Below are 20,993 nucleotides of genomic sequence, written 5' to 3'. Positions count from 1 at the left end.
ATAAGGAGAAAAGTAGATAATCTGATTACTGGACTGTTAAGTTTTAGCAGAAGTTAAGTTGCCAACTATGTTGTAGAGTGGTTTTGCCATTGTTTGCTTCTCTTCTGGAATATTAAGAAAATGATTTTGTTGGTGTGAAGAGCATTGATCTCAGCTTCCATGTTAGAATATGGGGAGCTTTTACTGATTAATAGGGAAAGATTATGAACTTTTGATAGTGGCATAGGCCAAGCTCTTAAATAAACCCTAGTTTTGATAGTGGCATAGGCCAAGCTCTTAAATAAAGCCTATAGTGGCATAGGCCAAGCTCTTAAATAAAGCCTTGTTTTGGTAGTGGCATAGTCCAAAAGCTCTCGAGTAAAACCTTGTTTTGATAGTGGCATAGGCCAGAAGCTCTCGTCAGAGACAAAACTGGTCAAAATTTAGCTCATTGATTGTATTTGTATGGTTGGATGTTATGGAGTAAAAACATTCTACATTTACTCATTGTAAAAACTTCGCCTGCATGAAGTTGAATTTTTAGAGCTCATCACATAGGTTACCAGCCTCTTTCTAAGCGATCGTAAGTTTTTACGAGACTGTTCTAAGTTGAATGTTCTTGCGATCATTAATTCTAAGTTAAATGTTCTTGGCAGGTCCATAGATTTTTAATCTTGTGTCTAGTATAATCAAACCAGTGACATTAAATCCTCTTATTAGATCTCAAAGTTCTAGAAATTTAATGTTTCGAGGTGGATATATTAGATACTCTCATTAGATCTCAAAGTTCTAGAAATTTAGTGTTTCGAGGTGGATATGTAATCTTGAAATTTGTACTATTTGATCTTATGATAAGAGTACAAACTCTTAACCTTTGTTACTAATGTCTTAGTAAACAATACTTGTATTCTTTCAAAAGTTGCAATATATTTGAGGTTTCGATCTTTTTCAAAATTATGATTAAAATAGAAAATATGTTAGAATGTTTGATGGAAATTTGAGACGGTGGAATGCCACTTCTTTAGATGGACCGAATTTTGTTCAAAGTATATATATATATATATATATATATATATATATATTACTTTTCAAACAAATTAGTCATCTTAGGATAGTTAATCTAATTATTTTAGGATAGTTAATCTAATTATTTTGAAAAATTAAACTCATAATTCTAATTAAAGATTCAATTTCAGCTTTCTTAATTTTAAGATTTTCTTAATTTTTAGAAATCTTAAAATTAGTCATTTGAATTTGAATTTATTCCCATAAGACTGATCTAAATAAAAAGTCATAATATTTCCAAAATTAATAAAACTAAATATTTTTTAAATAAAAGTTATAAGATTTATTGGAAGTGTAAAATTAAAATTAAATATATGAAAATACAGATATTAAAATAAAATGAAATTAAAAAATATATTTACTAAAATTACATTTTGAACCAAAATTATAAGATTCCATTTTAGATTTCCATTATTGGGTGGCAAGTTGGCGACTTTGACTCCATGACGTCAGCGCATATGCAATAATTCTTCTCAACTTTAATATATAACAATTATTTAATTTAATTTAATTTAATTTTCATCGTAAAAAAAATATTAATAAATTTCATTGGATATTAATTTATTCCAGACAAAATATGACAAGTTTTCCTAGAGAGGTTAAAATAGTAATTTAACCCACTGTTGCGGTTCAACGATATAAATAATAATTAAAATAATTAAATCATATTTGGAAAATTAAGTTATTAATGGTTTTTATAGACCATAAATATATTTTTGAATTTTTAAAAAAATTAATAAAATTTATAGAAAATTTAGAAATAGGAATGTGGACCATAATTTATGGGCGGGGAAAAAATCTGGAAGACCATTTCAGACATGAATGTTGCAGCTACCTCAATTATGGATCCGCATTCTGTGATTCCATTCATTTCCCACTTCAAATCACCGAGCTTCAATCACGTTACGGTTGAATCCTTTCCTTTTCTTTTCCAATTCTCTATAAGAACCTTCAACAATTCCTCTTTTCCGACACACCCATCTCAATTTCTTTGTTCTCAAATCGATTTTCTTCGAAATGGCGAGCATCAAAGTCCATGGAAGCCCCATTTCCACCGCCACAGCTAGAGTTCTCGCTTGTCTTTACGAGAAAGATCTCGAATACCAGTTTGTTCTTCTCGACATGAAGAATAATGAGCACAAGAAAGAGCCGTTCCTCTCCATCAATGTGAGTGATCTGTAATTGTTAGGGACTTCGATTTTTATGGTGTTTGTCGATTGTTTCTTAGTGGGGTTTTGTTGAATTTCTGCAGCCGTTTGGTCAAGTTCCTGGGTTTCAAGATGGGGATCTCACGATTTTCGGTAATTACTACGTTTCCTCTTGCACTCTATCTGTTTGATGAAATGTTCAGTATGGAAATGTTGTTTGCGTCAAGGTGTTTGATGAAATGCTCCTACTCTGTTTTCATTATTTTTGAAGTAACCTTTGGTTGATTTCTAGTTTTTATACTTCTCTTACATCCATTTTAGTCAATTTCGTCTGAAAAGTTATTATCTGGTCTCTGTTTGCGGAAGTTTTTGCATATGATCATGTGCTCTGTTGCACTCTATCTCTTTGATGAAATGTTCAGTATGGAAATGTTGTTTGCGCTCAAGGTGTTTGATGAAATGCTCCTACTCTGTTTTCATTGTTTTTAGAAGTAATCTTTGGTTGATTCTAGTTTTTATACTTCTCATACATGATTTCAGTTAATTTCATCTGAAAAGATATTACTTTGATCTCTGTTTGCAAAGTTTTTGCATATGTTCTTCATATCAAAAACCTTTTGTGATGAAATTGTGATTGAAAGTTGAATTTGTTAATTCAAGAATCAAGGGCCATTACTCAGTACCTGGCCTCCGCCTACGCCAGCAAGGGAAACCAATTGCTGTCGGACGACCCAAAGAAAGCAGCGATCATATCAACATGGATTGAAGTGGAAGGCCACCACTACGACCCTCCGGGGGTAGCGCTGTCGTACGAGTATCTTGTCAAGCCACTATTCGGTCTGGGCGAGACAGATCCCGCCGCCGTGGCCGAGAACGAAGCTAAGTTGGGGAAAGTTCTTGACATCTACGAGAATCAGCTTAGCAAAAGCAAGTTTTTGGCTGGCAATGAGTTCAGTTTGGCAGATCTGCACCACATCCCCAATGTGCACTACTTGTTGGCGACGCCATCGAAGAAGCTGTTCGAGTCACGGCCGCGCGTTAATGCTTGGGTTGCTGAGATCACTGCAAGGCCTTCGTGGGGCAAGGTCCTTGCCATGCGCAATCAGAAATTGTAACCATGTTAGAGATATTTATTTATATTTAGTTTTGAGTTTATCATATATATATATATATCATATTTGACAGGATATTTATTTATATTTAATTTTGGTTGAGTTTTTGCCTAGTTGAACTCTAGATTAAGCAGAAATTTGTGTTGTTGGAATAGTTTTTGCCTTGCGTATTCGTCCATCGGTCAAATCGGATATGTAATTATTGGAATAATTGTTGAGACTCAAATGGTGGATATGCAAGCACGATAACTTATATCCTCTTCTATATTGCCATGAATCTATGTACTTTTGCTCGCATTGTATCATTTGGTCTACGTACTGGAACTGATAACATTCGAGATTATGCAGGATTATACACAAAAGATACTTTTTTGGCTCTATCTTTAGCCCTATGTCTCTTATCCTTAGGAGGTCTTCCTCCACTAGCAGGTTTTTTCGAAAAACTTCATTTATTCTGGTGTGGATGGCAAGCAGGCCTATATTTCTTGGTTTTTCTTGGTTTCAATAGGACTTTGAGCGTTGTTTCTATCTACTATTATCTCAAAATAATCAAGTTATTAATGACGGGACGAAACCAAGAAATAACCCCTCACGTGCGATTGCAGTTGTTGTCAAAAGTTCATATAATATATATACAACAACAAAGCAAGTGATACAGAGAGCTCCGATGTAAATAAAAAGGCAATCACACCATCTTTATTCAAGTTTTCTAGTCCCATCACACAACAAGTAAAGGATAGATAAGTAAAATCAACGTTTTATTAGCGCAAAGCAAGCACCTTAGCCCAAGCCATGATATCAACCGCCCAACACAACAAGTAAAGGATAGATAAGTGAAATCAACGTTTTATTAGCGCAAAGCAAGCACCTTAGCCCAAGCAGGCCTGGCCATGATATCAACCGCCCATGCATTGACATGGGGCCGAGATTCAAACAGTTTCTTCATCTGTGTCCCAAATAAGTAGTCTATGGTTGGGAGATGGTGCAAGTCAGCTAAGGTGAAGGACTCACCTCCCAAGTATTTGGACTGAGCCAACCTATCCTCATAGATATCAAGAACTTTAGCTAGCTCAGCTTCACTTTGCTCAACCACTGCAGCATCCGTCTCGCCCCACCCAAGCAAAGGCTTCAAGCAGAGCTCGAGGACCAGTTTCGAGGCTGGTGGATCATAATGGTGGCTCTCCACTTCAATCCATGTCAATACGATCGCCGCTTTCTTGGGGTCTTGGAAAATCAATTGGGTTCCATTATTAGCATAATTCCCTACGATATACTGCGTGATTGCCCTGGATTCTACACAGAGACAATTTATCAAACACCTTGTGTGCATAAAGCTAAAAACCAGGAATTGCTCTGTTTCCTAAATAAACTTTACCAAAAAGCGTCAAATCTCCATCTTGGAACCCAGGAACTTGACCAAACGGCTGAAATCAAATCAAACAAGCAGAATCCAATGAAAACCCCACGAAAATTAAAGCAATGGCAATAGTAGGAAACTTACATTGATGGAGAGAAATGGCTGTTTCTTGTGTTCCCCTTCGTGCATCTTGAGTTTGACGAACTCGTATTCAAGTTCTTTCTCGTAGAGACAAGCTAAAACTCTGCATGTGGGTCCGGAAAAGGGGACTCCGTGGACTCTAATGGAGGTAGCCATTGATTCTTCGGCAGGGATTGAAAATGGAGGTGGGTTTGTGAAGGGAAGTGCAGAATTATATAGTAAAAAGAGATGGGAGACAATAATCGAGCAGAGACGAAGAAATCAAGGTGGAATGTGTCATGAAATTGTTTAATGGAAGCATGATTTGGTGGCGGAGAGGCATCTGTTGGGAAGAAACCAACTACATGCTGAGAACCGATTCTTTTCCCTAAATCTTTATGAATTCCGTTTCTATTTTATTATTTTAAATTATTCTCTAAATATTTAATATTTTTTTAGGAAGTGATCTCACTCTTAAGTCACATATTTATAGCCTTGAGTTCAAAATTCATTCACGGGTGGGTTTAGATATATATTATTAGACACATTAGGTAAACCCACTAGGTAAATATTCGGTTTTCGTAAATCCTAAGTCTGTGTGTAGGCTTGCGCTTATGTAGCTGAATCATAGTACGCAATACGGCCCGAAACCATTCTTATAAAGATGTTTATGTACAAACATGATAAGAGAAGTAACCGATGTTAAATATATATAACAAATATGAGGTCCCACGTTAAAATCATGGTTTCGTAAGATGATATTTACAATATTTCAATTATACCATGAAATCATTCCTGGGTTAAGCATATTTATGAAACTACTAGAGCCGAGGGGAGCCACTTGAGAGTGGCGAGCTTGTGTGTGGCTGTGGCTGGGAGGGTTAATTGACGAAGTTGCGTGCACGCGCCGAACGTCGAGGATGGGGATGGCTTGGACCAACGTTCTTCTAGCTAACCAAGCTCAGCCGCGCCCACGAGCGCGGCTGCGCGAACGTACATTGGGCTAGAAATTAAAAAAAATTAATAATAAGAAATTAGTCTGCACATCCGGGAAATCAAACCCTGATCAGTACCGTGGGAGGGTACTATGACACCTGTGAGATTGATGCCATTTTTTAATTAAAAAAATAATTAATTGTTTTAATAAAATTTAAACGAATGATTAATTTTATAGTTGCAAAATTAATTGCCCAATTAATGCAATGAAAAATAAATAAATAAACTTAACATCAGTTCGGTGCTTGCCAATCACTCCGATGAGTTTAGATTTAGAGAATGAAATTTGAGTAGAGTCTTCGTAACCTATCTATATAAGAGTTACCTCGAGCAGATTTAGAGAAAGTCGAGCTTCTTTAAGAAATTATTGAGCTGCAGGCGTTTAAAGTACACGTCTACATGGGCTCGTTCAGAGTCGAAGTAGGCTTTCGAGTCCTTTGGACTTTATTTTAGGTTCTCAATGTTTAAAAATGTTCATACGTCAAACAAAAAAGTTGTTTCAAGTCTGATCTCTGGGTCAAGGTTTGTCCAAGATCATCAAACATGAAGGTTCGAATCATTATACAGTATAAAAGAAATGTATCAATCGTTGGCTAACCGAGTCAGAAATGACAATCGAGCAGCACCCAAAATGGGTACTTGTCTCGAGGGAAAACAATATGAATATGGGGCCGAATTCTTCTTTTACAGGTCTCTTTTAGCGTTTATCACTCGACACTCCACTTGTATAAACTAAGCTTACAATACACGAGAATTTGGCACTAAAAAAATCCTATAATTAATAACATGCTCTACATTTAATACCTAATCAATTCCACTTAATAATTGTTCTTCCCTTCCTTTTTCATTTTATACCTAACTAGTTTGACTTTAGAGGTTAAATCTTCGGTAAGTAAAAAAATAAATGTGATTTTTTTTTCTAGCTCAAACACAGAGTATCCATTTAATTGTTAATGGTTCGATTGGTACGAGTCTTGCCACATGAAATTGGGTGGACCCAGACCAACCCAGGTGCATAAGTATCGGTAGATGACGTCACTAGAAACCGTGTACATTTAAGAACAAAGTGTGTTTCAAATGTCGATATATATGTATGTATATGTGTATATATATAATGTAAATTAATTATTTATAAATTTTTATTCTGAATTTAAAATAATTCAAAATTATTTTCCGTTCAATAAGTTTTGACTACAAATTGATTTTTTTTCCTAATATTTAATACTATTTAATATTATTTAATACATAGTTATAATTAGAAATAAGTATTAAAATTTGGTTTAAAAAATAATAAAAAGGTTTATCTTTTTCAACCGTCTATTTAATATAGACCTAATATATTCGTAATACACCATTATTTTCTCTTTAAAAAATATTATTAAAATAATCATATTTATTAAGATTTTTTAGAATTTTGCAATAAATTAGTTAAAATTAGTGTAATTTATAGGAAGCAGCATTTTAGTTTTAATTTTAAAAAATCAAAAACTAAAAATAAATCGTTATAAAAAACACCGAACCTCTCTTTTAACCCTCGAAAGAGCGACGGTCAGAAATAATTGGGTAAAAACAAACCAGCTAGAAATGAAAATAGAATTTCATAAAGGAACGGTTGAGATCAATTTCGAATTTCTTTTGCTTTGGCGTCTGGCCTCTCCTATTAGAAGGTTTACTAAAAGGCGAAGAGTAAGCTGTTTATGTTAGTACCCATTCCGGATATCTCGTACCAATTGGGTTAAATGAGTCAAGTTGTCCGAGGCTTGATTTTGATAATATTAGAAAGTTTTCAAGAATCTTTTTAGGCAAATAGAATGACCCCGGTTTGTTTTTATTGCTCAGCGATCGACGACTAGAATTTCTCAATCTCGTCTTTTGCAACTCATTTCGTCATTTTTGGATCGACTTATCATAGACGATAAGGGATCCAATTTGGCACAAAAAACGAGAATCTCAAAATTCGAGGATAACGAATAAATATACTGACGAAATTTAAGGGAGCCGAAGAATTTGAGCATCTGACCTCTCGATTGAAGACATGTCTTAATCAGTTGAATTGCGTTTATTTATTTATTTTTTATTGTAGCGTAACCTAAATTCGAAGATAACAGATAAACATATCCAAATCTAATTCTACTTTTATTGAGTGTGGTGTTGGTTTGCGTTTTACTTTAATAATTTTTGTAACCATATGCGTTTAATTTGTCCTTTTAATTATTATACAATCACATGAATATAGCCTTTCTAATAAATAAATAAATTAATTAAAAATATCTCCTAAAATAAAGTTTATAGGATTTCTAATTATTTACCAATAATTAGTTTATATTTATATATATATATATATATATATATATATTATTTAGGTTAAATGGTAAATTTGGTCGAGAAGTTTAGAATTTAGTCCATGTAATTTTTACAATTTCATTCTTATAATTTAATAAAATCTCATAAATAGTTCATACGTCATACACGGTTTAATCAAACCCAAGTCTCAATAGTAGAAACTATTTAAGGGGTTTTATCAACTTATAGGCTATAGGGATTAATTCGTCATTTAAAACGATACGGACTAGATTTGTAATTTAATCTGTATTTTAGAATCCAACGACATATGTTAGGGTGAAAAAATTATTCAACGAGGTTCAACTGGTCCATAGTATTACCGCCCTAGTCATTGATTCTCGGTTCTTTGGAACCAAAGGTTTCCATGGTATCACTGCCCCAGTCATTGATTATCGGTTCTTTGGAACCAAAGGTTTCCATAGTATTATCGTTCCAGTCATTGATTCTCGGTTCTTTGGAACCAAAGGTTTCCATAGTATTATCGTCCTAGTCATTGATTCTCGGTTCTTTGGAACCAAACGTTATTTGAATTCAGCTCGATACAAATTTTATCTTTGATTTGGAATTCTCATGGCCTGCATATCTAACCGATCCTTTTTTTCATCTGTTTGGATGTTTTTTTTTTTTTTTCTGAAGAAGCACAGATATTTGTCTTAATGTAACTGCCTCTTAATCACCGTGGACGTGTAGATTTAAAAATCTTCATGTTCTTTAACAATCACGGGATATTTCGTGTGGGTGAAGCTTCTAGCTTCTTACCTATTTTGGTAGCTCATATGTCTTAACGTAACCAAGTGCGTAAAAGGACATAATGTTATGCTATAAAAGCATGTCACAATGACAAAATTTGAACATAACATTCAGTTCAAACATGAGAAATCCCTCGTTCTTTTCAACACTTTTTTTCGTTGTTGCTTTAGCATTCAGCTCGAGCCGAGTCGTAGTATGTCAAATTTTGGGTCAGTGCCAGTCGAGGCCAGCGCTCGACAGCCAAGTCGTTGAGTTTGCTACGAATTTGGAGTACCTTGAAGGTGAGATGTTTTTGTGGGGTGCCCTTGGGAGAGGGATGGACTCCATTGATCCAACTTTAGCACGTGGAGGGCCACCCCCTATTGGTGCTGAAAGGGCCAACTTAGACCCTATAGTTCGTAATATCATTGAGGAATTTGGATATGAAGAAATTGGACAACTAAAGTTGAGTTTTTTTTTTTTTTTTTTTTTTTTTTTTTTTTTTTTTTTTTTTTTTTTTTTTTTTTTTTTTTTTTTTTTTTTTTATCAACTTTGTTCTTATTGTTCTTCATTTCTGGATGATTTCAGAACTCTTATTCAGGTATCTGGTGGATTAGGTATTCAAAGGCCATTGTTGAATCTAAGCAAAGATGTATTTTCGGATCTATTTGACAAAGCTGCTGGCCGTCGACTCAGCCCTCCATTCGATCCTTATGTCGATACCATCCATTTTCTCCTCGCCGTTAACCTTTTCCCGTATCTCGGATACACTGGCCTTGTTGAAGCAGCCCCATTGCTCTCCCTTCTCGAATCTCGTAAGGTAGTATTTGAAAAACTACTGTTAGTTTTAGATGGAAACCGCTAAAATTTTGTTTCAAAAATACCTTTGAATGTATAACATTCTTTCTAACTTTTTAGTATTTTTATGGTTGGTTAGGAACAAAACGGTTAGTACTACCTTTCAAAAATAATATTAGAAGTTTTAGAAAAAAAAGTTTAAAGTTTATGAGTAATTTTGATGCAGCTAGGAGCTAAGCTGTTGGCTGCAGAATCAGGGCAGAGTGCTGTTATGCGAACGCTGCTGTACGAGAGGGCGAACGAGACTGTGGAGCCATATAATATGACTGTGGCTGAATTCACTAACCTAACCTCGACGCTGGTGAACCAGCTTGGTAAATGTGGGCTCAAAGACGAAGGGGTGGTGGTGCCTCGATCGCTCGGGGCAGAGAATCGAACGGAGACCAACGTCCTCGCCACCGACACTAAATCTCTTTCGTATAACCGCACAATACAAGAGATCTTGCGGATACTATATGGAACTGGTAGCGAACGATTGTCAGGTGCTTTCTTTCCCAATGGTGCTAATGGGTCGATTGCAAGACTCTTCCGCCGTGGAGGCATCATATAAGAGTTCATAATAGTGACGACTGAATCAATAAATCCCAACGTATGGTGGGTTCGTCTCGAATAATTATTATGTGTAATAAAGTAAGTCTAAGTTTCAAATCTCTCGTACTGTATCGTTGAATGTTCAAGTGTTTTAAATTTTATGCATTTTTACTTATTTCCACGTTAGTGAGTAACGGTTCGTGGCTCAAGTCCCTTAAAAAGTAGTTGCTACAAATTGGTATCAGAGCCAAATACTAAGCGGTGTGTCAACGAGGACACTGATCCCTAAGGGGTGGATTGTGAGATCCCCCGTCAGTTAGAGAGTAAAATGAATGAAACATTCCTAATAAGGATGTAGAAACCTCTCCCTAGCATACACGTTTTTAAATCATGAGATTGACAGTACCTCTATACCGGGCACCATTCTGCTTAATTGCTACAATCCTGAATGTCTTGTCCACCGTAGTACGAGCATTGAGAGCCTGAGCTAGGTCCTGGATGGAGCTCAAGCTCTGTAATGACCTAAATCCACCGATATTGTCCTCTTTGGGTCTTCCCTTTCGGGTTTCCCCTCAAGGCTTTAAAAACGCCCTTATAAATGGTGGTTTGTTCTCCTCCCTAACGAAATCGTAGTCCACCCCCCCTTCGGGGCCCAGCGAGGACGCAGGCAATCTTTCCTTCCTCCAATCGATGTGGGATTGCCCCCAAATCCACTCCCCTTTGAGGCCCATCATCTTTACTGACACACCGCCTCATGTCTACCCCCTTCAGGGAACAACGATAAGACTGACACATCGTCCGGTGTCTGGCTCTGATACCATTTGTAACGACCCAAATCTACTGCTAGCAGATACTATCCTCTTTAGGCTTTCCAACCGCGAGAAGACTGGCACATCGTCCGGTGTCTGACTCTGACACCATTTGTAACGACCCAGATCTATCACTAGCAAATATTGTCCTCTTTAGGCTTTCCCTTTCGGGTTTCCCCTCAAGGCTTTAAAACGCATCTGCTAGGGGGAGGTTTCCACACCCTTATAAATGATGGTTTGTTCTCCTCCCCAACCAATGTGGGACATCACAAGCTCGCTGTCGTCAAGGCTCCATGGCAAACTGCATGATGTACGATATGGAATTCGAGATGAACTCCGAACTCAATAGACGCATATTGGCAGATTTATACTACATAACCTATGATGCACTCAAGGCCAACAAGGGGCCATGCTCGTGCCAGACGCAGAGGCAAACCCCTACGACCGTGGCTGCAGTGCCATCACTCGTTGCCGAAGCTAACGACTCATGTTTACTTTAGCCAGAGATGAGCAGTTGTATGAAATAATCATAGAGTATAATCATCACTATATTGCCAATAAGAAATTATGCTGAAATAGCAGGTCCATGTCTAGAACATATTGTATTTTTCTGTCTCATCCTAAGCATTGACTTCAGCTTCACAAAGGCAATAGCGAAAAGACAACAAACTCATAAATAAAACATACACTCTCAACTATGTCTATGCAGAACCTTCGTCTTTCTTCGATTCATCGGCATTCGTCTTGGATGGAGGCAACGGCGAACCCTCCACGCCCATCTCAGCTTTTAGGTCGTTGATGCTCTGCTCCAATTCATTTATCCGGCTTCCCATCTCATCAAGTATTTCAAGTTAAGGAAAGCATATATACTATCAATTAGAAGAAATTAAGGCTCATACAAATTCAAACAAATTCTAACCTACAATCAAGGTGGCTAATCACTTATATAAAGGTTCTTCGATTGTACTGGACTCGAACGTCTCATTAGAAGGAATAAAGGTTCATACGAACTCAATCCAGTTCAAAATCATTACCATTATCTTCCTATTAGAATGTTCTAACTATATGTAACTTTTACAAGATCATTGTTAGCTAGAATGGAAAACGTAATACTCGGGAAATTGCACCGTTTGGACTGTATGGCCTCTTTTACCAGATAAATAACTATACAATTTATTTTGCGAAACTCAAAATGTATCCGAGCCTATCAGAAACAATTACTCGTTATAATTATAACTTAAGAAACTTCTAGCAGCATTTCAAAAGGATATTCTTTGTGATAATGGAGTCAGACATGGTTTGGAACCTTGATTGCTGCATAAAAAAGATTATGTTAGATATGAATTTCTCTGCTGGAAATTTACACGAACAGAAACTCACCATCTGTTGAAGAAGATTTTGCACCTGGAAAGAAGAAGAAGAGTTAATACCAATTTAACTATGAACTACCAAGAAACAATCAAGAGTGGCTTAGGGATTGAATGTTAAACAGAAGGAGAGGATTGATGATAAACTTTATAAAACCATTCTTACAAGAAAAGTTGGATTAGACTATCAAATGTGAAAAACACAGAGAATGAACTGAAAGAAAAGAAATGAACTCACAAAAACAGTCATATCAGCTGTGCTTTGTTTTGCATCTTCAGAGTCGTGTCCATCCTACAAGATAAAAGGAGTAAAATGTGCATTTCACACTGTCACGCAATGGTACAAACAACAACAAACCAGTCAAATAATATGAACAATATGATAGGAATACCATTAGGAATGGTAGTTAGATATTGATAATTGATTAGAGAAGTTATTGTGGTGATTTTATAAATATTTGCAAGTTTTGGACCAACTTGTGCGCACCTTTAACTAATCTCACAAGACAATGGTCTAGTCTTATTACATTTGATTTTCGAGGAAACTCGTAGAATATTAAATCTCAAGTAGGTGACTACCATTTGAATCCATTTCTTCTGAACCTTTTACATTCCATGGCCCTTATTGACCACTAGGTGCTACGAGGTTAACATTAAGGCATGTTGGGCAATTCACTAGAGAAGATGTTATAGAGAAAAAGTGCTCTAATCTCCACATTTAGGTTTCGACACATTCTTTTCACACTTAGGCATATAGCACATCATTGGTAATGATTCGACTACAGTATCACAAATTTGCAAACTAATCCTAAGTGGCTTGTCATAGCTTAGACGTTATTCCATCTCTCCTATGCCTCCATTGGTTTCCTTGAAGTTGCTTGGGAACAAAGAGCGTTAGAACATAGAAGACTGAAATCAATTTTTAAAAAATTTTGATATAGCTCTGCTCCAAAGATGGATGCAAGGAAAATAGATAGCGATCAATGGATACAAAGGGGAAGGTAGGGTAAAGATCAATGGATACAAAGGGGGAGGTAGTGTAAAGAATGGAACTAGATGGTTGCTCGTGAGAGATTCTTTTTCTTTTTATGTTATGTATCTCCGCAAGATAGGAGCGCATCATCGTGGCTTAGATTTGAGTGGCATCTCTAGAAAGGGGAGGTTCCAAGCACCTCAATAATTGGAGAGTTATCATGTAGTTTTGTTATCTTCCATATTTCGATATATTTAGGTTTAACTAGAGGGTGACAATCTTGAAAATGAATTAAGATAAAGCATTCAAACATCTTCAGTTGTGACAACTACAATAAGATTCGACTATCATAATATGGGAACAGAAGTCATTCGCACTCCTGAGATAACAACGAATAAACTAACTGTGAGCCAGCTGTCTTAGCCACTAGATAAAGAAGGCATTGAACTTAGCCAGGGCCCAAACTTCCTCAGACGTGCTATTCACATCTCCAAGTGCACCTTCCATAAGATTGCAATGAAAGCAACATTCCAAAGTGCCATCTCTCTATGTTGTAAGGAAGGGTTGTATAAGACCTTCATCATATTCGTATGCGAGCTGTTACAAAACATTAGCAAAAGACTATTCCCTCTGGTAGTAGGAAAAGATGGTATCGTCTACGGACTAAAAGTGTATGAGCTGAACTTTATTCATTCTCACATGGAAATCTTCAACGAAGTCACCGTTCACCCCTCTAAATACTAACTTACTAAGAAACCTCCACAAGGAAAAGGAACGATGACATTGAAACCCCTAGTGGCAAATGTTTTACTCGTTGCCTTCCCATTAAGTGCATCAACAAGAGACAATTGATCACATCCAACATTTCAATTTAAACCCAAAAACCTCCTTTTCACAAAACTTTCCCAAAAAATATCCAATCAGCATGATCCTAAGAGTTTGCAAAACCAATCTTAAAGATAATCCCTTCCTTCATACGAAGCCGAATAATGTTCAGTCTCCTCATAAACAATATGAGCTTCATTCCAGCACCTCAGCGAAAAAAAAAAAAAAAACTACACCATATCACATGGCATCCAGAATCAACCAAATCAGCAAGCGTAGCTTTACAAAAATCCAAGAAAGATTGAATCTTCACACATTATCTCGTGACGAAGCCTTCAATCATCGATTAAAACAATGAACCCTAGCAGAAACACGAAACCCACGAGAAACTCACCCGTAACACAACCCCATATCAACGTTCAATATCAACAACCTAAGGTGATCTAAATCGGCATTGTTCAAAAGTGATTAAAAAGCGAGCAAGGCAATTGCGGAACTAAAGCTGAACAGAATCATTCGATTTAGAACAGAAATTCTTATAAACAGAAACAAGGAAATCCTTAGAGATTTCGAATTCCTTCCAAAATTTCACATCTAACAGGGTGAAATGGATACACAACAGCAATGACATTCAACGGGGAAGAACAGTGACTGAACGGAATGAGATTTAAAAAGAAGAGACACCAACCATTTCTGCAAGAGTGGATCTTCAAGAGACAATCGGGATATGCTGAAACTCGCGGTGCCCAATCGTCCAGTTCGCGGGGGAAGAATGCGGGACGTAGAATATAGCGAATGGCTCCCTTTTTTTTGCTCAGGTGATACCCTCTTCTTCCCCCCCCCCCCCCTTTTGTACAAAATTACCATTTTGCCATTTACATTTTTTATAAAAATATATTTATTATTTTAAATTTTGTAATTTTATTCTTACCGTTAGTGGTCGAACAACGTTCTCTAACTTAAATATAAATTCTGTAATTTCATATATTTATTTAATTAATTTCCTGTCAAAAGTTCATAACTTAAATATAAATATTTTTTTATTTAATTAAATAATACGATCTAAATAGTAGAAATTTATAAAAAGTTTTCTCGAAATATTGATTTAAAATTTGAAGTCTAAAAATGTATAATTCGACACAATTTATAAAAAAATAATAATAATAATAATAATTACTTAAATATTGGTTTGGTTTTTTATTTTTCATGCCTTATTTTATTCTTTACTCTGACAGGAAAAAAAATATAACTTCTTAAGTAATTATTTATTAATTTTGTTATTTTTTTAATCATTATTAAAACAAAAAAAAAAAAACATAATTTTTTTGTGGTAAAATAGTTTATTATTTGTATTTGAACAGTAAAAAATTAAACAAGAAACTAGTCTTTGTGACCGAGAACTAAATTTATAATTTAACATTATTTTTAAAAAAAAAAAAAACATAAATAATGAATATCAAAGGGGCATTTTAGACATTAAAAGATTATCAGAGTTTTGGAGGTATGACATTCAAAACTTAGAAACTCTTCTCGGGTTTACTATAAAAAATCTGTCAAAGTTTGAAAATCTTCTCAATCAATGCCGTGTGGAGGTACAAGGCCATAAGCCATGAACTTGCTTCTCTTCTCTTCTCTTTGTCTTGACTGTTAAACACTGTCATAAGGCTTTCGGCACACAACATTGACAATCTAAATCGTTCTTTCATTTCAACACTAGAATTGATAATGGAATGAATCTACAAAATACGAGTAAACATAGTAGTTTTCAAGAGTGAGTTCAAGATGACAAGAACAGTGGAGAACGACTCAAAATAAACGAGCCTCAAATTTGATGCTCAAGAACCTGAAGTTGACCCGATCTCGTTTCGATTCAGTATTATCTAAGACCCCTCCACTCGAGGAAGAAGGAAAACTGAAAAGTATTACAAGAAAGTCAGCTGAAAATCAAACATGGAGAATACAAACTCTATGCAATTCAAACTAATGATAGTGAGACAGACTAAGAGTTGGTGTTTTTCAGTTTTGTTTTATATCAGATACTTCACTTGAACATAAGGATACTCTGCTGCTCCAGACCACAAACCCCAAAGCAAAATTAGGTGAAGACTTAGAAAGCAACATGGAGGAGTACATATTAGAAGGATATATATTCCAACAAAACCCGATCCCCCCAAACAGATGAGATCCCACATCGGTTGGGAAGGAGAACGAAGTATTCTTTATAAGAGTGTGGAAACCTCTCCCTAACAAACACATTTTAAAAACCTTGAGGGGAAGCCTGAAAGGAAAAACCTAAAAGAAAACAATATCTGCTAGCGGTGGGCTTAAATATCCATATCTATATATTGTATGTACACAAAATAATCCAGACAAGAAGGCGAAGTTTTTCAGCAAGGTACCGTAATAAAATAGGAAACAACGTTCTCCACAACAGATATGGAATAGAAAAGAAATACCTGCAGCGTAACGAAATACGACGTTAAGAGCCCATACTTCATTGCTTTTGGATCGAATGAGTTATATGACCTGATTCTATATAAACCAAATTTCAGACACTGCTGCTTGAGGATTGAATGGCGTGTGTGTGTGTTCATAAAAATATGAGATGCAGATGTAGTCGTCAACAAGTGGTTCGACATGATTCGACATTTTCCATTCAAGGTATGGAACTTCAGATAATTGAGCTTACCATGAGTAGAACTGATAATGCAATGATCAAGCACACATAACACCGATGAAATTCCCAACGAACATTGTTGTTACAACATCCGAGCTGATGAAATAGTCGGAGAACGATCAACCAGAAAAATGAGAGAGGGGGTTAGACGCCGAAGAAATATTAAACAGATCATCATATTACAAGTTAGATCGAATGTACTTTTAGTACCAACTTACCTTCGCCCTCGAGTAACTTGACCAATGGCTTGTTATTGTTAGATATCCCATTGGGAAAGTTGGCTGCAATAATGGAAGCTTATTATAACTCGGAACCTAAACAACATTGCCTGAATCCAAATAATACAAGAGCAAAGTGAAGCACCTAAAAATTTTATCAGATAATGTAGTTCCCCCACCCCTCAATCTCACCAGCAAAGGAAATGTGTAACAACTTGTTTAAGAAAACAACTTCAAACAGTTTTCTAATAGTTTTAGAGCTCAATGCATGTAGAGGTGGGAACTTCTAACAATATATGCTTCAATGAGTTAAACTATGGTTAGGATGGCTTAAAACATGATGAAATATTACCAGCCTAGATAGACATCTCCACCAGTGACACATTGTATGGCAAAATAAATGTACAAAAACTGTTACATCCCACGTCAGTTGGAGAAGAGAAAGAAACATTGCTTATAAGGGTCTGGAAACCTCTCCCTACCAAACGCGTTTGAAAAACCTCGAGAGAAAGCTCGACAGGGAAAGTCCAAAGAGGACAATATCTTTTAGCGGTAGGGTTGAGCCGTTACAGATGGTATCAGAGCCAGACACCGAGCAATGGGCCAACGAAGATGTTGGGCCCCCGAGGGAGTGGATTGTGAGTGTTAGACGAACACGACTCTCCACAATGGTATGATATTGTCCACTTTGAGCATAAGCTCTCATGGCTTTGCTTTGGGCTTCCCAAAAGGCCTCATACTAATGGAGAGTGTATTCTTAGATTATAAACCCATGACCATTCCCTAAATTAGCCGATGTGGGAAAGTGGGACTTTCATCATCCAACAGTGAGATCCCACATTAGTTGGAGAGGAGAAAGAAGCATTGCTTATAAAGGCGTGGAAACCTCTCCTTACCAGATGCATTTTAAAAACTTTGAGAGGAAGTCCAAAAGGGGGAAAGCACAAAAAGGACAATATTTGCTAGCAGTGGGCTTGGGTTATTACAAAAACCGAGCCGGATAAACTAGAGTTCCAGTGTCTCCTTGCAATTTGCTGTAATCCCTCTCCCCTCCCAAAAATCCACTTACCTGCTTGAAAATAATACCAATATGTAGAAAGAGAAAGAGGTGTTTAATGTTATAATTCTTGAACATTGAAACCAACAGTACGAGATGAATCAAACATCCATTGAAACCAATAGTAGAAGATCAAACAAACAATCATTAGTCCAAAAAAATGCTTTACTCAAAAATCTAATTTCTAAGCAAATTATTATTATGATTCTTGGACACTCTAATCTTAATCGTTAATTTTATCAAATTTTTTCCTGTTTGATGTTATAGTTCGTAGAGAGCTAAGGCCAATCTTGAAACCAAGGACAAAATCAAACAAATGACCATGAGTCTCCAAAGAAATGCTTTACTTGAGATCAAAATGCTAAGCAAGTTCATGTTGTAATTCGTATAAACTCTAGTCTTAATCAGTAATTCTATCATTTTTGCTTCTTTATCTGAGGATTGGAGTCACGGCGGATATAATTTAGCAGCCAAAATCAAAATATCTACCACTAATGATACTTACATGTAAGCGTCCCAATCAATTTTATCATTTAGAGGCAAACAAGCAATGGCGTCAAAAGAACATATCGATAATTCATTGTAAAGAAAAGATACGAATAAGAACTCGATCTTACAGGATACATATGCAATGATAATGGCGATGATAATGGCGACGAGGATGTCATCAGCCAAGACCAAAAAGAAAGCAAGTGCTAGCTTTGTATTTCGACCGCTGATTTTATCGAGGTTTTGACGATTTTGCAGGCGTTAAGCAAGCTGCAGTCCGATCCCGTTCACGTAAGGACCATTTCAAATATTTTGAGCCCTAAATTTTTATAAAATGAGTTAAAATTATAAAAGGGTTGATAGATGTTTTTGTTTAATATATAAATTTTAAAATATATATTTAATTGCATAGATTTTATAGTATAGTTTTTTTTAGTACGAGAGATTTATAACTCTAATTCAATAATAAAAATCTAAAAAAAAAATGTAGCTTAGATTATCTTTTGATCTAGGTTCGTGTCGCCATCCATCAACCTAATAATATAATTTTATGGCATGTGTTGTATAATATATTAATCTTCTAATCTTATCGACCTAATAATATAATTCTGTGACATGTGTTTTTGTAATATATTAATAAAATTTAATAAACTATTAATAAAATAAAAATGTAAAGTTATTAGTTAATAATAGTTTAAAATATTTAGATAACACATCTCGTAAGTAGAGAACTCACAGCCCCCTTTACTGTCCCGTCCACTTATTGTGTCAAGGTGACCTGTATTGGTTGGGGTTACATGTTAGGTCCAACATCTATGTCTATGACCTTTTAATGAGTTACTGGTGTTGCACCTGACATGATATGACATTGTGCTTGGAGCTAGTGCTAGATAGCTTGAGACGGTAGTATGCTTGGTGAAGATGGTGGTGTTGGTCGGATGCAATCGTTGTTCTGGACAGTGAATCCGACAGCGGCGGACTTGATTAAGGAGGGTTTAGTTAGTATGTTTTTCTATTTTTATTTGATCTCGATCAAAAGAAAAATAAAATTAATGTTTGTTTTATTTGTTTTTTTGTTTTTATATTTATTTTTGCATAAATTTAAATGGTTGGTTGTTTATATTCAATGATATATGGTTGATTGTCTATATTAAATAATATAAAATTTAATTTTTAAATTAAAAACTATTTTAAGTCTAATCTAAAGTAATATATTTTAATAAGAACGTTCTGATAACATTTTTCAATTTTAGAATAATATTTATATATATATATATTTTTAAATTTATCATAAAATAATTTAATTTTTAAAATATATACTCAATATATAATATACTTTAATTATTTGAATGTACCAAAAAACAAAAACTTGTAAACAAAGAAAACAATAATATTGTAAACGATAACTCATTTGAAAAATTAAGATCACACGTATTATTTATAAATTTAAATTTAAGATTAAAAATCAAATATTTATTAAATAGACGTCGACACTTGCTTTGTATTCTTAATCGTCTAAACTCACATGATGCAAGATATATATCTTGTTAAAAAATGCATATTTTGAGAAATATAATTCATACGTTATTTTGACTTTGAAAAATAAGAAAAAAAAAAAAAAAAACAATCCGTTTGGATATTAATGGATATAAATTAATATCTAACTTTTTTTTAACCAATTTTTTTAATGCATGAAGCCAAATGTAGGAGGGGAGTTTATATTTATTTAATATAAAAGAAAAATAATCAAAATTATATTTATTTAATAAAAAATGAAAATTTATAAATTAGTCACATAATTTTTTGAAAAAAAGACACGTGGATTACATGAAGGGATATGCAGAGTATATTTGATAAGAAACTCAAATACTACTACAGAAAAAAATCATTAATTATAAATTATAATTTATTTATTTCTTGTTATTTAAAATTTAAAGATTCTAAAATAAAAATTACAAATATATTAATTTTTTTAAATATCATTAATATTCCTTTGAAATCAGATTTCCATTTAAATTCAGTAGACGATTTTATTTTTTACCTGGTAAAATAATTAAAATAAATATTTATATGAATTAAAATTTATAACTATGGCTTATTTGTTCACGGGTGTAAATTTGACCGTATAATATATTTATAATTTAAATAATTATAATAATTTGTTACTCAGACATAATTATTTAGTTTAAAAAACCATAAATACAAATAAATATAAATAATTTTATGATAATTTTGCTCCATTTAAATTATAAACGATACCCTCTACATACATTCATAATTTCAATTTTTTCTATAATAAATAATTTTCTTTCGGGAGAGAATTAAAAAAATTTGGAAAAA

General features: G+C 34.7%; 5 protein-coding genes across 7 annotated transcripts; 2 read left to right on the top strand and 3 right to left on the bottom strand.

Moving 5' to 3' along the window:
• The first annotated feature begins 1,835 nt into the window (after window positions 1-1,835).
• LOC111497881 (glutathione S-transferase PARB-like) lies at window positions 1,836-3,562 on the top strand. The gene is made up of 3 exons (XM_023148883.1): window positions 1,836-2,211; window positions 2,297-2,345; window positions 2,853-3,562. Exons 1-3 carry the CDS (start codon window positions 2,062-2,064, stop codon window positions 3,305-3,307), a joined length of 654 nt encoding a protein of 217 aa, XP_023004651.1. The 5' UTR covers window positions 1,836-2,061; the 3' UTR covers window positions 3,308-3,562.
• Window positions 3,563-3,974: 412 nt separating this feature from the next.
• LOC111497882 (glutathione S-transferase PARB-like) lies at window positions 3,975-5,145 on the bottom strand. Its single transcript, XM_023148884.1, has 4 exons — window positions 4,806-5,145; window positions 4,680-4,728; window positions 4,173-4,597; window positions 3,975-4,083 (listed from the first exon to the last, which is right to left on the bottom strand). The coding sequence occupies exons 1-4, from the start codon at window positions 4,956-4,958 to the stop codon at window positions 4,066-4,068; spliced, it is 645 nt and encodes a 214-aa protein (XP_023004652.1). The 5' UTR covers window positions 4,959-5,145; the 3' UTR covers window positions 3,975-4,065.
• A 3,844-nt stretch (window positions 5,146-8,989) lies between these two features.
• LOC111497857 (desiccation-related protein PCC13-62-like) lies at window positions 8,990-10,377 on the top strand. The gene is made up of 3 exons (XM_023148844.1): window positions 8,990-9,314; window positions 9,438-9,669; window positions 9,874-10,377. Exons 1-3 carry the CDS (start codon window positions 8,992-8,994, stop codon window positions 10,255-10,257), a joined length of 939 nt encoding a protein of 312 aa, XP_023004612.1. The 5' UTR covers window positions 8,990-8,991; the 3' UTR covers window positions 10,258-10,377.
• Window positions 10,378-11,571: 1,194 nt separating this feature from the next.
• Window positions 11,572-15,043, bottom strand: LOC111497925 (heat shock factor-binding protein 1-like). The gene is made up of 5 exons (XM_023148942.1): window positions 14,901-15,043; window positions 12,653-12,706; window positions 12,428-12,451; window positions 12,319-12,361; window positions 11,572-11,888 (listed from the first exon to the last, which is right to left on the bottom strand). Exons 1-5 carry the CDS (start codon window positions 14,901-14,903, stop codon window positions 11,749-11,751), a joined length of 264 nt encoding a protein of 87 aa, XP_023004710.1. The 5' UTR covers window positions 14,904-15,043; the 3' UTR covers window positions 11,572-11,748.
• Window positions 15,044-15,609: 566 nt separating this feature from the next.
• Window positions 15,610-18,927, bottom strand: LOC111497913. 3 transcript variants are annotated; one of them, XM_023148925.1, is made up of 6 exons: window positions 18,782-18,927; window positions 17,108-17,170; window positions 16,902-16,985; window positions 16,612-16,668; window positions 15,893-15,948; window positions 15,610-15,851 (listed from the first exon to the last, which is right to left on the bottom strand). In XM_023148925.1, the coding sequence occupies exons 1-6, from the start codon at window positions 18,830-18,832 to the stop codon at window positions 15,785-15,787; spliced, it is 378 nt and encodes a 125-aa protein (XP_023004693.1). In that variant the 5' UTR covers window positions 18,833-18,927; the 3' UTR covers window positions 15,610-15,784. The 3 variants fall into 3 exon arrangements, 2 of the variants coding, with proteins under 2 accessions (XP_023004693.1, XP_023004694.1); XM_023148926.1 differs by having other exon boundaries at window positions 15,610-15,856; window positions 15,924-15,948; XR_002720689.1 differs by lacking the exons at window positions 16,612-16,668; window positions 16,902-16,985; window positions 17,108-17,170; window positions 18,782-18,927 and adding an exon at window positions 17,580-17,768 and having other exon boundaries at window positions 15,893-16,449.
• Window positions 18,928-20,993: the final 2,066 nt, after the last annotated feature.

Source organism: Cucurbita maxima, unplaced genomic scaffold (genome assembly GCF_002738345.1).
Source record: "Cucurbita maxima cultivar Rimu unplaced genomic scaffold, Cmax_1.0 Cma_Scf00024, whole genome shotgun sequence".
NCBI lineage: Eukaryota > Viridiplantae > Streptophyta > Magnoliopsida > Cucurbitales > Cucurbitaceae > Cucurbita > Cucurbita maxima.
Note: the sequence above shows the minus strand (reverse complement) of the source record. Positions and strands in the feature narration are given on the sequence as shown.

Coding starts and splice junctions, on each gene's coding strand:
- LOC111497881 (XM_023148883.1), top strand. CDS start 2,062: ATGGCGAGCATCAAAGTCCATGGAAGCCCCATTTCCACCGCCACAGCT. Junction 2,212..2,296: donor AGCCGTTCCTCTCCATCAAT/GTGAGTGATCTG, acceptor GAATTTCTGCAG/CCGTTTGGTCAAGTTCCTGG. Junction 2,346..2,852: donor TGGGGATCTCACGATTTTCG/GTAATTACTACG, acceptor TGTTAATTCAAG/AATCAAGGGCCATTACTCAG.
- LOC111497882 (XM_023148884.1), bottom strand. CDS start 4,958: ATGGCTACCTCCATTAGAGTCCACGGAGTCCCCTTTTCCGGACCCACA. Junction 4,729..4,805: donor AGCCATTTCTCTCCATCAAT/GTAAGTTTCCTA, acceptor ATTTGATTTCAG/CCGTTTGGTCAAGTTCCTGG. Junction 4,598..4,679: donor TGGAGATTTGACGCTTTTTG/GTAAAGTTTATT, acceptor GTCTCTGTGTAG/AATCCAGGGCAATCACGCAG.
- LOC111497857 (XM_023148844.1), top strand. CDS start 8,992: ATGAGAAATCCCTCGTTCTTTTCAACACTTTTTTTCGTTGTTGCTTTA. Junction 9,315..9,437: donor GAAGAAATTGGACAACTAAA/GTTGAGTTTTTT, acceptor GGATGATTTCAG/AACTCTTATTCAGGTATCTG. Junction 9,670..9,873: donor CCCTTCTCGAATCTCGTAAG/GTAGTATTTGAA, acceptor ATTTTGATGCAG/CTAGGAGCTAAGCTGTTGGC.
- LOC111497925 (XM_023148942.1), bottom strand. Junction 12,362..12,427: donor AAAATCTTCTTCAACAGATG/GTGAGTTTCTGT, acceptor TTTTTTATGCAG/CAATCAAGGTTCCAAACCAT. Junction 11,889..12,318: donor TGACTCCATTATCACAAAGA/ATATCCTTTTGA, acceptor AACTTGAAATAC/TTGATGAGATGGGAAGCCGG.
- LOC111497913 (XM_023148925.1), bottom strand. CDS start 18,832: ATGACATCCTCGTCGCCATTATCATCGCCATTATCATTGCATATGTAT. Junction 17,171..18,781: donor TATCATTGCATATGTATCCT/GTAAGATCGAGT, acceptor CCATTATTGCAG/CCAACTTTCCCAATGGGATA. Junction 16,986..17,107: donor CAAGTTACTCGAGGGCGAAG/GTAAGTTGGTAC, acceptor CTATTTCATCAG/CTCGGATGTTGTAACAACAA.